General features: G+C 37.4%; 1 protein-coding gene across 2 annotated transcripts in view; it reads right to left on the reverse strand.

Moving 5' to 3' along the window:
- Nucleotides 1-17,384, reverse strand: part of Tex11 (testis expressed 11) — a 205,034-nt gene that overhangs the window by 33,645 nt on the left and 154,005 nt on the right. Inside the window, exons 21-25 of one of the 2 annotated variants that reach the window (XM_021187818.1) lie at nt 8,234-8,274; nt 6,813-6,899; nt 5,020-5,090; nt 2,813-2,929; nt 718-1,060 (exon numbers count right to left, since the gene is read on the reverse strand). In XM_021187818.1, coding sequence (XP_021043477.1) covers nt 1,007-1,060; nt 2,813-2,929; nt 5,020-5,090; nt 6,813-6,899; nt 8,234-8,274 — 370 coding nt within the window. In that variant the 3' untranslated portion in view covers nt 718-1,006. Of the gene's footprint in view, nt 1-717; nt 1,061-2,812; nt 2,930-5,019; nt 5,091-6,812; nt 6,900-8,233; nt 8,275-17,384 lie in introns of those variants that run through there. The other variant, XM_021187817.1, reaches the window with a different exon arrangement.

Raw genomic sequence — 17,384 nt, forward strand, 5'->3', positions numbered from 1 at the left:
GCTATGACATGTTTAAATTAACACTCATGTCACTGTGGTGTTAAGCACTGCTTTTATCAGATGTGGCCACATTTATACGCTGGGATTCCTAGGAGGTCCATGACTGCTGGAATTCCCCACCACTAGATCTGGATTATAAATGTTCTAATATGAACAAGCACAAGTGAGAGGCCTGGTAGTCTCCTCTACTGAGACTGTATTTATAGGATAAGGGCAACGCAAGTTCAAAGTACCTGGTCTCAATTGTTCTAATGTCAGTTTGCTTGCACAAGGCAACAATACCACAAGACTTGTTCCATCGTCTCTACTCAGAGATGAATATCTGATATAAATCAATCACCGCTATCCTTGCCCCCAGATCTAAAACAGTGATTAGGATGACGCCTGGTCCCCTTGAACCACACTGTGGAGTGAACATACAGCCATTATACTGTGGGGAAAGTAAAGCTCAATGGACTAGGCTAGTGAATTTACTAAAACTTACAAAATGTAAATAAGACAGAACAGTAGTTAAGAACATTTGCTAGTTTTGCAGAGGACCTGGGTTTGATTCCCAGCACTCATAAAGCTGCTTAGAACTGTCTGTAATTCCAGGTCCTATTTCTGGTCTCCAGTATCACCAGGCAAGTACGTCAACAAGCATACTTGCAGGCAAACATATGCATAAAAATAGAAATGATTTTGTAAAGGCCTAGATGTTAAACTTAACAGACATATATTTCAAGGCAGCTATTTTATTATATAATTAAATGACTAAATGGAGCCACATTTAAAGAAGGAATATAAAAGAATGTTCATCAAATATATCTCTATTAATGAAGTCATACAAATAAAAATAACAAAGTAAAAATTCTAGAATTAAAAATACAATGCAAGAGAAAGGAAGCAATCAGTTAATAAAAGACACAAGATGTCTGAGCTGGAGCTAGGACCCAGTGGTTAAGAGCACTTGGTGTTCTTGCAGAGGATCCGGGTCTGGTTCCCAACACACATATCAGGTAGCTCACTACCATCTGTAATTCCAGAAGGTCTGATGCCCTCTTTTGCACTTTGTGGACACCTGCAAACATAGTGCACATACAGATAAGCAGACGTGCACACACACATAAATTAAGGAAAAGATATGTGAAAGCTATAGAAGATAAAAAAATAAATGGCAATTTAACTATGGAATAATAGCAAATGTCAATGTATTTAAAAACTATGCATTAAGAGACAGGGTGTCACACTAGTTTAAAATATAGTTTAAATTCTGTCTATAGGAGATGAGCACTATATCTAAGGATACAGACTGAAAATAAAAGGATGAAAAAGGCTATGAGTAAGATATTTCAATACCTCTATAAACAATAAAACTAGGAAGAACAAGACACGTTTAGTCATGGGAAAACCTTGTTTTCCATTTCCATCACTGATCTAGATTACATCACTCTTCCATTGTTCACCTAGAGCATTGTGAACCAGTTCTGTAGGCATGTCCTTCTTAGAGACAGTACAAAGTTTGAATCCTTTGTCTACTTCAATGAGTTTCTGACAGTCAGTGGATTCATCTTGACAGGGGCAATGGCCTAGAAGGTGCCATGAAAAAGAGCTTTTATTTCTTTCTTGGTTTCCTCAATGAGTCATTCGTCATTTGGTATTGTGTTGCTTCATTTCTGTGAGTTCATGAATGCTCTATAGCTCTTTTGTTGCTGATATGTAGTTTTATTTCAGTAATGAGATTTAATAGGAGAAATTATTTTCGTGGTCCTCTATTTGTTAAGATCTACTTTTTGTTCTTGTATATGTTCTACTTTAGATAATGTTCCATGACCTGCAGAGAAGAGTATATATTCTGCAGTGTTTGGATGAAAATGTGCTGTATATTTAGCTTCCTTGGGTCTGTGGACTGTAGTATGGGTATCCTGTACTTTAAGGCTAATATCCACTTATAAGTGAGTACATTCCAGTTTTGTCTTTCTGGGTCTGGGTTACCTCATTCAGGGTGATGTTTTCTAGTTCCATCCATTTGCCTGCAAATTTGCCTACAAATCATGATGTCCTTGTTTTTAATAGCTGAATAATATTCCACCATTAATTCTTTAAAATCAAACAGAAAGTGATAATCATGTGACCAGGGACAACTTTCTTTGATTTGAAGAAGAAAGATAAAGACTTAAAAGTGTATGAGAGGCGATGATGCTACCTCCCGAAGAGGTATGTTTAAGAAAAATAAGAGTGGAGGGAGGTGTGATGGCTAACATCTACAATCTCAGAAAGGCTGAGGCACAAGCACTCCCATGAGTTGGAGGCCAGTATGATCTACAATTTGAAACCTTATCTCAAAAAAGCCTTAAGAAAGGAACTGAGAATGGAATTCAGGCAAAGGTCTGTCTTGTTAGACATGAGATGCTAATGTATTAAAGCAAATGTAATTGAGTAAAGAAAGCAAGCTAAGTAAATCAGTTCATCTGGCTATTAGAACTCGAGAAACAGAAAAGCCTTTCCATAGCAAGTGTGTTAAAGAAGACAAAATTGGAGGAAACATTTAGATGGACCATATATAACCACAGAGGGACAAGATAATGAAGATAAATATTAATAATATATTAGGAAATACTAGGCCATGGGGAGGTACATCTTAAAAGAAGAGGCTAAGCCAAATACAACATTTGCTTAGGAAGGAATTAACCATTATAAACCTTTGAAATCAAGATTCTTCCAGCATGGAGGAAAATATTTTCTAAGGGGAATAAAAATAAATGTGTCAGGGAAAAGAAATATACGAAAGACCACATTAACCCTCATCCGCTCTTTGAAGATTGCACATTACCTGTTCAGAAGTTGTTAGAGCTTTTCTTCCTCGATCCAGATCAACTGCAGCTGCTATAAGTAAACATGTTTTCTGTGCAATCAGTAGTCCTTGATCCAAAGGACAAAAAAGGGACAGCTGATAAGAAATAACCAGAACAAGAATGAATAGTGAGAATTCAGTCAGGTGAACACAATCAGAATGAAAATCAGCAACATCTTGTCAGAATGAGAGAATGCTGCTGGGAAACTGCACGGTGCCATGGAAATGATAGAGACTAGCACCCTGATTTACAGTTTTCATGTTATATTACTTTTCACTGTTTTTAGCACCTTACTAGAGATAAAAAGCTTCTCTTCTTCAGTTTTCTTTCTCAATGACAAGTACTGTCATTTGGCCCTGAATGCCTATCTAGCAATTTACTTCTTGGGCGATGTTGTCATTTACAGGTGATTTTCCCCCTGGGAAGTAGTTTTCCCTTTATACTGAACAGAGCCCAAATCAGTACTTAAATTGTTATGCTTGAAGGGGACAATGTCAAATCTTGACAGGCATTAACCATAACCTCATCATTAACCTTGTCCTCTAGGTTTAGGAAATACTCCTAGCTTTTTACTATAATAAAACTCTAGGCCACTTTGATTTCTACATGTCAGTCATATACAAGCATTATCACAAATGTCAAAACTGAAATGGAATTATCTCATCTAATTAAAACTGCATTTATATATAAACTTGCAGACATTTTATTTAACTAGTACTAGTTTGAGCCCAGGACCTTGTGCATGCTAGATAGGTATGCCTCCATCCCCAGTCCTGCAAAGACTTTCTTAATCTCCACAAACATTTATGGATAACAATCATGACCTTCATGAAATAAATTTTCCAATCTCTTTAGGTCTTGGGTTACTTAAGGTTAGGAAACTGTGATCTTTATTTCATTTGAGCTTTAAAATTCTGAATATTTAATTGGTCTCATTTTGTCAGACTGTGATATTCCCAACTGCAGCTGAGGTGTATTCTGTAACTCTCTGCTTCCATTTCTCCATTGGTACTTGAACCGCTTTCTAACTTTTTTAATGACTTTGGAGGCTGTTATGGTTTGTATATGCTGGGCCCAGGGAGTGGTACTATTAGAGGGTATGACCCTGTTGGGGTAGGTGTGGCCCTGTTAAGTAGGTGTGTCACTGTGGATGTGGACTTTAAGACCCTCATCCTAGCTGCCTGGAAGCCAGTATTCTGCTAGCAGCCTTCAGCTGAAGATGTAGAACTCTCAGCTCTTCCTGCACCATGCCTGCCTGGATGCTGCCATGGGCCCACCTTGATAACAGACTGAACCTCTGAACCTGTAAGCCAGCCCCAATTAAATGTTGTCCTTATAAGAGCTTCCTTGATAATGGTATCTGTTTATAGCAGTAAAACCCTAAGGCAGGTGAAAATGGCTATTTTTTAAATGCTTAAAGGTGAATAATAACAAATTCACAAATTTTTACATACAGAACCTGTTCTAGGAAACTTAATAAAGGAGGCTCAAACTCATTTCCCTTTTCAATCCTTGCTGCTCACAGGTACTTATGCTACATTTCTACATACTTATTTGTGTGACCTTGGAGCATGCCCATTCTTAAGATACTTATGTTTTAATATGGGACTCTGGAACTCTAGATCCCTTCAAAGGCAAAGGAATACTTCTGTACTGGTAGAACTTTGTAATTTAATGGTGGGATCTATAATGAACGTTTTTTTTTCCTTTTTTAAATTATTATTTATTCACTTTACATCCTGCTCACTACCCACCTCCTGGCCACCACCTCCCACAATCCTTCACCCTATCTTCCTTCCCCTTCTCTGAGAGGGTGGGATCCCAGAGTATCTCCTGACCCTGGTGCATCAAGTCTCTGCCAGATATGGCCCATCCTCTCCCACCGAGGCAAGATAAGGCAACCCAGCATATCCTACATATAGGCAACAACTTTTGGGATAGCCCCCACTTCATTTTTTCAGGACCCACATGAAGATCAAGCTGAATATCTACTATATATGTTGGGGGCAGGGGGGCTATGTTCAGCTCATGTATGCTCTTTGGTTGGTGGTTCAGTCTATGAGAGCTCCAAGGGTCCAGGTTAATTGATTCTGTTGGTCTTCCCGTGAAGTTCCTTTCCCCTTCTGGACCCATGATCCCCTATTCTTCCATAGAGTATATAATGAATATTTGTGATGAGATTTACCTTATAAGAAAGAATGAAAAATTTTTTCATTGCCTCTAGATCCTTCTCAGACTGCACAGCTAAGTTCCAAGCTGAAAATTAACATGAAATAATATAATTGTGAAAAATCAGCTGTTTAGTCTGTACCGCCGTAATCTCTACTGTCAACATTTTCAGTTCTAACACGCTGATAAGGGGGTTCTTGGGAGTAAGTATATTTTAACTTAAAAATGTAAAATTAACTTAAAACAAAATTAATCAGGTCAATAAATTATTTTGTTTTTGAGAAAAGAAATTGACTTTATGGTTATGGGGAAACTTTTTGCCAAGACATTTAGTGATTTCTAGCACTTCTGATCATCCACTTTAAGTAGATAACATATGAGGCACTGTTTATTTTTTTAAGGATGGAGATGTACAAAAAGAATTCTCCGTACTATCTATCTATCTATCGATTTGTCCATCCAGATGTAATGATAACAATTAAAGAAAGTTGCCATGAATTTGAAAGGGCATGAGATGTTTATGGGGCAAGGGATAGGAGGAGCTGGAGGGAGGAAAAGAGAGGGGGAAATGATGTAATGAGTTTTCATTTAAAAATAGAGAAAAAAGGAGAGTCACCAAGTGGCAACTGAAAGACACCAACTCACCAACCGAAAGTGGTAAAAGGAAGATAAACTTTAGGAAAGATCAGAATATACTAACATCAATAGTTAGAGTATCTGTGGAACATTTTCTGTCTTCCGAACGTTAGTAGAAGCCCCAACTAGGTAAAGCAATGTGAGTGAGAACAATACCTCCATCTTTCCAAACCTTCAAAAGGTCAGAGTCATTAAATCTTTCTGTATTTAAAAATGTTTATTTTCCAAATTTCTTTGAATTCACATTATTTATTCCTTTTTACCTAGATTAAAACATCAAAACATAATTTCATGAAACAGGAATAGGTTCATGTAGAACCATTCCAAACTGTGGTAGTGTTAATAGTTCTTAACTACCTCCATAATTTTATATCATTTTTATTAATTCAGTCTTAGAAAGAGAAAATGGCACAATTCATAATTGTGTCACTTGATGAATTTTAATAAAATAACATATCCACATCAAGAAAGACTTTGGCCATTATCAGAAAGCTGCAAATTTCTTTCGTATCCAGGCTTTCTTCTTATGGTAAACACTACCTTAACTTCTTTACTTAAGGTTATTTTCACATTATTTAAAGTCATAGCAACTTCTCCACACTTGAATATAATGCACTAGGATCACATTTACGCTATCTTTTTCCTTTCTTACCTCTTAAACACATCACTATTTTGACTTCTAACAGAAAATTAAGTTTGTGTTTTTTAACCAGTGTATAAATTGAATCATGCATTATGTACTCTTTAATGTCTGGCTGTTTTTTTTACAACAGTATGTTTCTGATATATATATATATATATATATATATATATATATATTGTTGCATGTAGTTTATTTTTGGTGAATTACATTAAAGAATATATTCAGCTTTCTAGAGCAGTTTTATGAAAATAATTCGTGAAACTAAAGTTATAATTCATCATTTTGGTTTTTTGACCACTCTCCATAGAAAAGAAAAAATTAAGCATAGAATACTTTGTTATGTGTGAGATACAGACACTGTTTCATGTGAAATCCTTAATAAATTATCCTACATAAGAGATGTATACATTCCTAGTTTATATACAAAAAAACAAGATTAAGCAAATTATACATATATACCATAGCTTCAAAAGAAAGAGACATAATCTATTATATCAGAAAAATTTCCATAACCCATATATTATTTTTACCTATTTTCCTGAACCAGTTGGCATCATGGACCATATAATCAAAAGATGAGGGACCATCATTAAAATATTCAGAAAATTTCAGGAGTGCTGTATCAAATAGAAAAATTGGATAATTATTTTATATGCTAGCAAAGTTTTTAATCATCCTTTAAAAACAGTATGAATCTAGAAAGTTTATTTCTGTGGATATGCATATGGTAGTATATCAAAATAATCCAAATGAAGAAAAAGCACTACTAAGCTCCATGAAGGTATTAACTCAAATTTTGAGGGAACAAATATATTCTTAGAGAGAATTATAAATGTAATTATTACAATTATTTACTACTTGAGGCACATGCAAGGAGATAAAAAATGGGAATAATAATTAAAACACTAATAATTCTTAATGTGGTTGAATCCCCAGGGTTCAATCTCTAGTACCAAACAAAACACCCCGAAATAATCATAGTATCAGTAGACTGGTATAATATTTACTTAGCTCCCACAGTAACTATAATGTAGAACCAGAACATGCCATTATCATCAGAAAGCATTTATTACTTACCACATGCTCTTCTCAGAAGAAGAATACCAACCAGCAAAGTTTTCATTTGAAAAGCTTTTGCTTTAAGCCATTTTGCTATGTTTATAATCTGTATTTGAGATATGAAATTCAACTATTGCCATAACTGGGTTAAAGTTTCTAAGGTATGGACTTTTGGAAATGAGAATACCTTTTGGACAAATGGGATACCATCAAAGAAAGCACAGTGCTGGTAAAAAGAAGGTAATGTTGCTAGACACTAGTTTAAGGAAATCAACAGGAAAGATTACAAGTAGACAGAGAACAGGAGAAGGCACAGACTTTTATAAACAGATAAAATAAAAGAACAAGCAATGCAAGCTAAATGAAGTGGTCACATAAAACCAGCAGGGTTAGAGAATTTCGTTTGTCTTGAATTAATTTTTGCATATATTATCATAGGACAGAAAATTAATAGGGAAGTAAAGATAAAAGGAAGAGAGAAAGAATGAAAAGAAAGGAAGGAAGGAAGGAAGGAAGGAAGGAAGGAAGAAAGAAAGAAAGAAAGAAAGAAAGAAAGAAAGAAAGAAAGAAAGAAAGAAAGAGAAAGACAGAGAGGAGGGAAAGACGGAGGAAAGGAAGGAGGGAAAGAGCATTAGGAAGGCAAGTGTCTTTGGAACAAATTAGGACAAAAATGGAGCTGAAATCACATTTAGAAGTAGATGCTTGTGGTGTCAAACACTTCCTTTCTAGTGGATGAAGAAACTAAAATCGATCTCTGTGGTAAACATTAATAAAGTGTATGAAATTTAACTAAAATATTAGATTAGAGTCAGTATGTTCAATATATTTGGAGAATTCAAGAGAGGATAGAGCCAAGATGAAGGACTAAAAATAAGCAAGAACATATAATTACCTGTATTCAAGAAGTTCCAAAGTCTATCCATTTCTTTCTTTCTAAAAATTTAAAGAAAAAGAAGTTTGTAAATTGTTCTAAACATTTACTGTAAAAAAAAAAAAAAACACTGGAAAAAAACTATATGTGTCTGAGAATTGGGCTAAAAACGAAAAATTTACAATTTCTAGGTCAGTAAGAAGTACTTAAATGTTCAACATCCTTAGTCATCATGGAAATGCCAATTAAGTAAAATCTATAGAAGTCTAATGTCTATGAAGAAGCAAGGTGCGGCTCAGTGGTAGTGCCTCACATGAGATGCTTTAGAGTCTATCTCAAGCTTTGAAAGACAGTGGAAGTGCTTCTCAGCCATTCAGTATTCCTCGGTTGAGAATTCTTTGTTTGGCTCTGTACCCCATTTTTAATAGGGTTATGTGGTTCTCTGGAGTCTAACTTCTTGAGTTCTGTGTATATATTGGATAATAGAGGGTTCTCTATTGGATGTAGGGTTGATAAACATCTTTTCCCAATCTGTTGGTTGCCATTTTGTCTTATTGTAAGTCTCCTTTGCCTTACAGCAGCTTTGCAATTGTATGAACTCCCATTTATCAATTATTCATTTTAGAGCATAAGCCACTGGTGTTCTGTTCAGGAATGTTTGCCCTGTGACTATATGTTTGAAGCTCTTCCCCACTTTCTCTTCTATAAGTTTCAGTATATCTGGTTTTATGTGGAGTTCCTTGATCCATCTGGACTTGAGCTTTGTACAAAGGGATAAGAATGGATCAATTTGCATTCTTCTACATGCTAACTGCCAGTTGAGGCAGCACCATTTGTTGAAAAGGCTGTCTCTTTTCCACTGGATGGTTTTAGCTCCTTTGTCAAAGATCAAGTGACCATAGGTGTGTGGGTTTATTTCTGGGTCTTCAATTCTGTTCTATTGATCTACCTGTCTGTCATTGTACCAATACCATGCAGTTTTTTGTTTTGTTTTGTTTTAATCACAATTGCTCTGTAGTATAGCTTGAGGTCAGGGATGCTGATTCCCACACAAGTTCTTTTATTGTTGAGAATAGTTTTCACTAGCCTCGCATTGGAGTAATACTCAGCTATTAAAAGCAATGATTTCATGAAATTCATAGGCGAGTGGATGGAACTAGAAAATATCATCCTGAGTGAGGTAACCCAGTCACAAAAGAACACAGGTATGCACTCACTGATAAGTGGATATTAGCCCAGAAACTCAGAATACCCAAGATACAATTTACAGACCAAATGAAGCTCAAGAAAGAAGGAAGATCAGAGTATGGATATTCTGGTCCTCCTTAGAAGGGAACAAAATATCCATGGAGGAAATACAGAAACAAAATTTGGAGCAGAGACTGAAGGAAAGGCCATACAGACACTATTGTGGATGCCAACAAGTGCTTCTTGACAGAAGCCTGATATAGCCATCTCTGAGAGGCTCTGAGAGTGCCTGACAAATACAGAGGTGGATGCTCTCAGCCACCCATTGGAATGAGCACAAGATCCCCATTAGAGGAGCTAGAGAAAGTACCCAAGGAGCTGAAGGTGTTTGCAGCCCCATAGGAGGAACAACAATATGAACTAACCAGTACCCCCAGAGCTCCCTGGGCCTAAACCACCAACCAAAAAGTACACATGGAGGGACCCATAGCTCCAGCTGCATATGTAGCATAGGATGGCCTTGTGTGACATCAATGAGAGGAGAGGCCCTTGGTCCTGTGAAGATCCTATGATCCAGTGTAGGGGAATGCCAAGGCCAGGAAGTGGGAGTGGGTGGGTTGGTGAGCAGAGGGAGGGGGATGGGATAGGGGATTTTAGGAAAGGGATAACATTTGAAATGTAAATAAAGAAAATACCTAAGTGTGGGGAGGAGCTAGAGCTATTGAAAAAGAAAAACAGTAGTGTTCTCTGAGTGAAGCAAGAGTAGATGGTGGCCTGTAATCTCATCTCTAAGGAAGTGCCACATAATTTCAAGCATTCTGAGGAACACCATCTTTAAAAACACATTTATCTAATGCAAACTTCTTATTTTACACTTGAGGAAACACACCTCATAGCAGAGAATGGTTTCTATAAGGTAAAGCACTTAGTGACAAAGACTAGTTTACTCTCCTGACTTAATTCTCAGTCAAGTTCGTTTAAAGGGTTAACAAATTTTTAGCAAAGCTTCTGCCTTTCCATTCTACTTTTAGGAGACTGGAAGTTGACATTATTTTTTATATATTTAGAAGAAAGAAATTATTTTGCTGTTAACTTTTTTATTAGATATTTTCTTTATTTACATTTCAAATTTTATCCCCTTTCCTCATTTCTCCTCCGAAAAGCCCCCATATAATCCCCCTCCCCCTGCTCACTAACCCACCCATTCCCAATTCCCTGTCCTGGCATTCAATAAATGGAAATCCATCAACATAATCCACTATATAAATACACTCAAAGAAAAAAAAAAACATGATCATCTCATTGGATGCTAAGAAATCATTTGACGAAATCCAACACACCTTCATGATAAAAGTCTTGGAAAGATCAGGAACTCAAGGCCCCTACCTAAACATAAAAAAAGCAATATACAGCAAACCAGTAGCCAACATCAAACTAAATGGAGAGAAACATGAAGCAATCCCACTAAAATCAGGGATTCGACTGCCTACTCTCTCCCTACTTATTCAATATAGTTCTTGAAGTCCTAGCCAGAGCAATCAGACAACAAAAGGAGATCAAAGGGATACAAATTGGAAAAGAAGAAGTAAAAATATCACTATTTGTAGATGATATGATAGTATACTTAAGTGACCCAAAAAAAAATTCCACCAGAGAACTCCTAAATCTGATAAACAACTTCAGCAAAGAGGCCAGATATAAAATTAACTCAGACAAATCAGTTGCCTTCCTATACTCAAAGGATAAACAGGCTGAAAAAGAAATTAGGAAAATAACACCTTTCACAATAGTCACGAATAATATAAAATATCTTGGAAGTTGACATTCAGACCTAACAAATAAAAAAATCTGAACAGACTGAAAAAAATGAACAACTCTTCTTGAATTCATAATAGTAGTGAAGAAGAAGGCCAAGCTACTGCCAAAAAGAATGATTTCAGGTAGGACGATATACTGAGATGTAGAGCAGAGATCTCGGGGACTAAATGCCTTAGTGAGCACCTGAACTATGGTTGACAAATCACTAGATGCTTATCCTGAAAGTCTTAGAGCTAAAAACTCCAAGGTGCTCCATTCATAAGGAGGCTTCAACACTAGTACAAAATTGAGCAAGGTAGCTTAGCTAGGTGTTCACAGTAGGCACTGGAAAAGAGGCAGGGATGGGGGAAAGAAATTGTTTTAAAAATATTCCATAATACTATGTTCTTTCAAATATTTATTTTTTAGTTTTGTGTGAATGAATATTATGCTTACATATATGTATATGCATCATGTTTGCCTAGTGCTCATGGAGGGTAGATGAGAATATGAGATCCCCTGGAACTGGCATTATGGATGGTTGCAAACCACCATGTGGGCACTGGGAACCAAATTCAGGTCCTCTAAAAGTATACCATATCTTTTAACTGGTGATCTATTACTCCAGCCCCATGTTCTTTTTAAAATTATTTATATTATTTTGTATGGATATGCATGCCACAATGTCTGGAGATTAGAGGACAGCATTGTGGAGTTAGTTCTATACTTTCCCATTAATCCAAAAATCAAACTCAGGTTGCCAGGCTTGTTAGCAAGTGCTATTATCAACTGAACAATCTTCCCAGCTCAATATTATGTTCCTTTAAAATAATTCCATGGAAATAGCTGAAACCAATTCACGTAAGCCACCTTGACTATATAAAAGGGAAGAGAGAACTAGAGCAATTTCTCTTCCACATAATTCACCATCACACAACTAAAAAGCCTATTTGTAGCACTTCTTTTAACTTGGTATAGCATATCTTTTTCTTGGGAAAACAGGAAAAATCATACTAAAAGGCAAAAAATAATTGGAAGAGACAGAACTAGCATTAGACAGACACAGCAGAGATGATATATGATTAGATTGTGTGTGTGTGTGTGTGTGTGTGTGTGTGTGTAATACAAAAACAGTCAAAATAATTCTAAGGAAGAACCAAAAAGAAATGCTGGGATTTCAAAACATTAGCAGAAACAGAAATTCCTGTGATAGTCTTGTTAGCAGACCAGACATAGCTAAAAGGGTTTATACCAAGAAAAAATTTCAAATATTTCAAACCAAAGAGAATTATGGCAAAAAAAAAAATCCAAGGACTGTAGAACAACTTTAAAAAGTGAAATGTGGGGGCTGGTGAGATGGCTCAGTGGGTAAGAGCACCCGACTGCTCTTCTGAAGGTCTGGAGTTCAAATCCCAGCAACCACATGGTGGCTCATAACCATCCGTAACAAGATCTGACTCCCTCTTCTGGAGTGTCTGAAGACAGCTACAGTGTACTTACATATAATAAATAAATAAAATCTTAAAAAAAGTGAAATGTGTAATGGTAACACTGGAAAAAGAAAGATCAAAACAGAAGAAATGTGCAAAATCCTAATGGCTGAAATACTCTAAGAAATTAACCTTATGTACCAAACCAAAGATCAGCAAACAGAATTCTTATAATCTCCTTCAAGAATACACTACCAGTGATCAAAGGACTTCCAACTAGGCCCTGCTTCTTTAAAGTGTCACAAAATTTCTCAATACTGCTTTCCTGTGATGTGAGCCAAGCCTTGAATCATAATGGACTCTTGCAAGATCGCAGCCTATGTCCAAATGTCACGATAAACATAAGAAAAGAAAAGAAAAGAAAAGAAAAGAAAAGAAAAGAAAAGAAAAGAAAAGAAAAGAAAAGAAAAGGACAGTGGAATGGAATATTAAAAATATTTATCACTCTCTACAAAACTCAAGTCCAAGTAGATCAAAGACCTCAACATAAAACTGGATAAACTAAATTTCATAGGAGAAAGTGGGAAATAGCCTTAAATGCTTTGGTATGGGAGAATTTCCTGAATAGAACACCAAAGGCTCAGGATCTAATGTCAATAATTGATAAATAGGACCTCATGAAACTGAAAACCTTCTGTTAATGCAAAGGACACTGTCAATAGGACAAAAGGACAGCCTACAGGTTGGGAAAAGATCTTCACAAACCCTACATTCAACAGAGGGCTAATATCCAAAATATGTAAAGAACCCAAGATGTTAGTCTCCAACAAACCAAATAACCCAATTTAAAAATGGGGCACAGAGCTAAACAGAGAATTCTCAACAGAGAAAATAGCCAAGAAGCACCTAAAGAAATGTTCTATATCCGTAGTCATCAAGGAAATGCAAATCAAAATGACTGAGATTCACCTTACAGCAATTAGAATGGCTAATATCAAAAACTCAGGTGACAGCAGATGGTGGCAAGGATATGGAAAAAGAGGAACACTCCTCCATTTCTGGTGGGATTACAAGTTTGTACAACCACTCTGGAAATCAGTCTGGCGGTTCCTCAGAAAACTGGAAATAGTTCCACCTGAAGACCCAGCTATACAACTCTTGGGCAAATATTGAAAAGATGCTCTACCATATCACAAGGACATGTGCTTTACTATGTTCATAGCAGCTTTACTGGTAATAGCCAGAAACTGGAAACAACCCAGATGTCCCTTAAGAACTGGATACCATTCAGCTATTAAAAACAAGGACATCATGAATTTTGCAGGCAAATGGATGAAACTAGAAAATATCCTGAGTGAGGTAACCCAAACCCAAAAGGACATGCACGGTATGTACTCACTAATAAGTGGATATTAGTCATAAAGTACAGGATATCCATGCTATAATCCATAGGCCCAAAGAAGCTAAAAAAGAAGGTCCAAGAGAGGATGCTTGAATCTCACTTAAAAGTGGGAATAAAATAGTCATTGGAGGTAGATGGAGGGAGGAAACTGGGTGGGAGAGGAGATGGGAGGGGAATGGGGAATCACAATCAGGTGTGGGGAGAGACAGCAGAAAAGGCCAGAGAGCTAGGAGAATAAATGGAAACCTGCAGCTGGTAGGGGGTTTGGGGGACATCTCTAGGACATGCTATGCCAGAGACCTGGGATGGAGGAGGCTCCTAGGAATCAGTGGGACTGACCTTATCTGAGACTCATAGCAGTAGGGACATGGAACCTGACAAGGTCATTTCCCACAGCCAGGCAAGACTCCCAGTATAGGGATAAGGACACCAAACCATTCATAAAACTCTCAATACAGAATTTGTCTTGTCTAGAAGAAATGCAGGGACAAAGACGAAGCTGAGACTGAATGGCCAACCAATAACTGGCCCAACTTGAGACCCATCCCATGAACAAACACTAATCCCTGACTCTATTAATGATACTCTGTTATGCTTGCAGACAGGATCCTAATGTAACTATCCTCTGAGAGATGCCACCCAGCAGCTGACTGAAACAGGCACAGGCACCCACAGCCAAACTTTGAAAGGAGCTTGGGGACTCTAATGGAAGAATTGGGGGAAGGATTGAGGGTCACATAGAAACTTCACAGGAAGATTAACAGAGTCAACTAACCTGGATACTTGGGGACTCTCAGAGACTGAATCACTAACCAAAGAGCATACATGAGCTGGACCTATGCTACCTGCACATATGCAGGAGATGTGCAGCTCAGTCTTACTGTGGGTCCCCCACCCAACAAGTGGAACAGGGGCTTTCCCTAAAGTTGATGCCTATCTGTGGAATCCATTCCCCTAACTGGGTTGCCTTGTCTGTCCTCAGTGGGAAAGGATGTGCCCAGCCCTTCAGTGACTTGATGTGCCAGGGTGGGGATACCCTTGGGAGTCCTCTATACTCTCAGAGGAGAAGGGGAGGAAGAATAGGGGGAGGAACTGTGTGAGGATGAACTGGAAAGGGAGGCAGCTATCAGGATGTAAAGTGAATAAATAAATAAAATTTTAAAATAAAATAAAATACTAGCAGACAAAATGAGCAAACTAGAATTCTATACTCAAAAAAAAAATCCTTTAAAGAGAAAGAAAAGAAAAACTTTAGAAAAACAAAGTGAATGAGACTATAACTACTTCCAAGGAAAGAATCACAAGACATCGAATCTCTGGTATTCTGATTTTAGGCCTTCTGGTACTCAATTATAAGAACTATCTGTTTTACAGTGTTTATTATAACATTCTAAATGGAAAGATGAGGATGTAACTCAATGCCAGAACACTTTTCTTTTTTTGTTTTTGTTTTTTTTTATTATTTTCTTTATTTACATTTCAAATGCTATCCTGAAAGTTCTCTATACCCCACACCCACCCCTGCTCCCTTACCCACCCACTCCCACTACTTGGCCCTGGCCTTCCCCTCAGAACACTTTTCTAACATGCACTAAGGCCCTATATTTTATTGCTACTGCAGAAAATAACAGACAAAAGACTTTTTGTCTTTCGTATTTTGAATGGGATAAGACACCTATCTATTACAGTAAGACAATAAAATGGGGAGAAAGGTATTCAGATAGGCAAGGAGGAACTATATTTGTTCTCATATGCCTTGTCTTTCTAGAAAACATAAACAACTCAGTCCACTGGCTCCCCTCCAAACTCCACTCACTCCCCACTCTAAATATTGGAACTCATAAATGGTCATCACAGGGTTTCAGAAAACAAGGTAAATAGACAGAAATCAAGGGCTTTCCTATACTGACAAAGAATGAATGGAATTTGAAATTAAAAACATAATACTAGAGGGCCTATCCCTGCCTGCCCCAACCAACAAGTCTCTCCCATGCTGCATCCAACCTTTCAACCAAGCCAAACTCTGCACATCCTTCTCCAAGCTCTAACCCAGTGAGTCTTCCAGACATCCCCCTTTATTGACTCCCCCAAACCCATTATTATCTAATCCAGATTCCATGTCCAGTATCCCAGCCTAGTCAGGCCACCACTTCTTGCTCTGTAATTAATTTACAGAATTCCTCCAGGACCTTCCCACTTCATGTCAAATCTCTCCCCAATCAGATCTACCTCTACATTCCAGGTTTGGACTAGGGCACACATCCTGAACACAGAAGTTCAGCTGGTGCCTCATAAGAGCTTTTACCAATCCAGCTACAAACCCTGCAATCTATAGTGGTCACCTAACTGTATGATCTGCTTCTTCAATCAATAATGGCATTGTGTGAGTAACCAACAACATTTTATTGTATTTAAGGCCACTCTATAAGATAGAACATGTTGTTCTATCTACACAGAATACTGCTTGGGTATCTGAAACTGTATAGGTCTTGGGCCTAGGGGAAAAGCAAATAATACTGTTCTGTTAAAGAAATATAGCAGTAAATATAGGTGACTCCTAATGACATTCTGCTATACCCATAGATCAGTGTCTTCCTCAACCATCACCTGAGAAGTTTCCTCCTGCAGTAGATTGGAACAAATACAAAGACCCACAACTAGACAATGTATAGAGAGACACTTCAGAACAGTCCCAAATGGGATGTTTTCATCAAAACTCTCCCCTCAAGGATCATCGAGTTACACAGAAGAGGAGATGAAAAGATTTTAAGAGACAGAGGAGATGAATGACTCCAAGGAAACCTTGTCTTCCAGACACAACAGGGCTGACAAACATATGAACTCATGGAAACTGGGGCAGCATGTACAGATTCAAGCCAGACAGGGTTCCAGCTCTGAGAGGGAGAAGTGAACACTATTTCCCATCTCTAACCAATCTCCAAAATTTAATTTTCTCTAATAGAATCTCATGGTATACACAAACACACACACACACACACACACACACACACACGGGGGTGGGGGTGGGGGAGAGAAACAGACAGACAGACACTCACTTAGGGTAAACTCTTGTGCTCAGTAGTAGACAGGCAACATGAAATGAAATCAATGGTGTTGTAGTGTTTTTCTCCCTCACATTGCTTTGTTTGGCTACTAAGTGATCTTTTATTTGTATCTTATGATTTCTGATTTTGTGTTTTAATGGGTTTTGTAGTGTTTGTGTGCTTCTTGCGGGTTTTGTTTTGTTTTAATATTTGGATTATTTGTTTTTTATTTGCCTATGAGTTTTTGAGGGAGGGAGGGAGGGAGAGAGAGACAGAGAGAGAGAGAGAGACAGAGAGAGACAGAGAGAATA

This window comes from Mus pahari, chromosome X (assembly GCF_900095145.1).
Source record: "Mus pahari chromosome X, PAHARI_EIJ_v1.1, whole genome shotgun sequence".
NCBI lineage: Eukaryota > Metazoa > Chordata > Mammalia > Rodentia > Muridae > Mus > Mus pahari.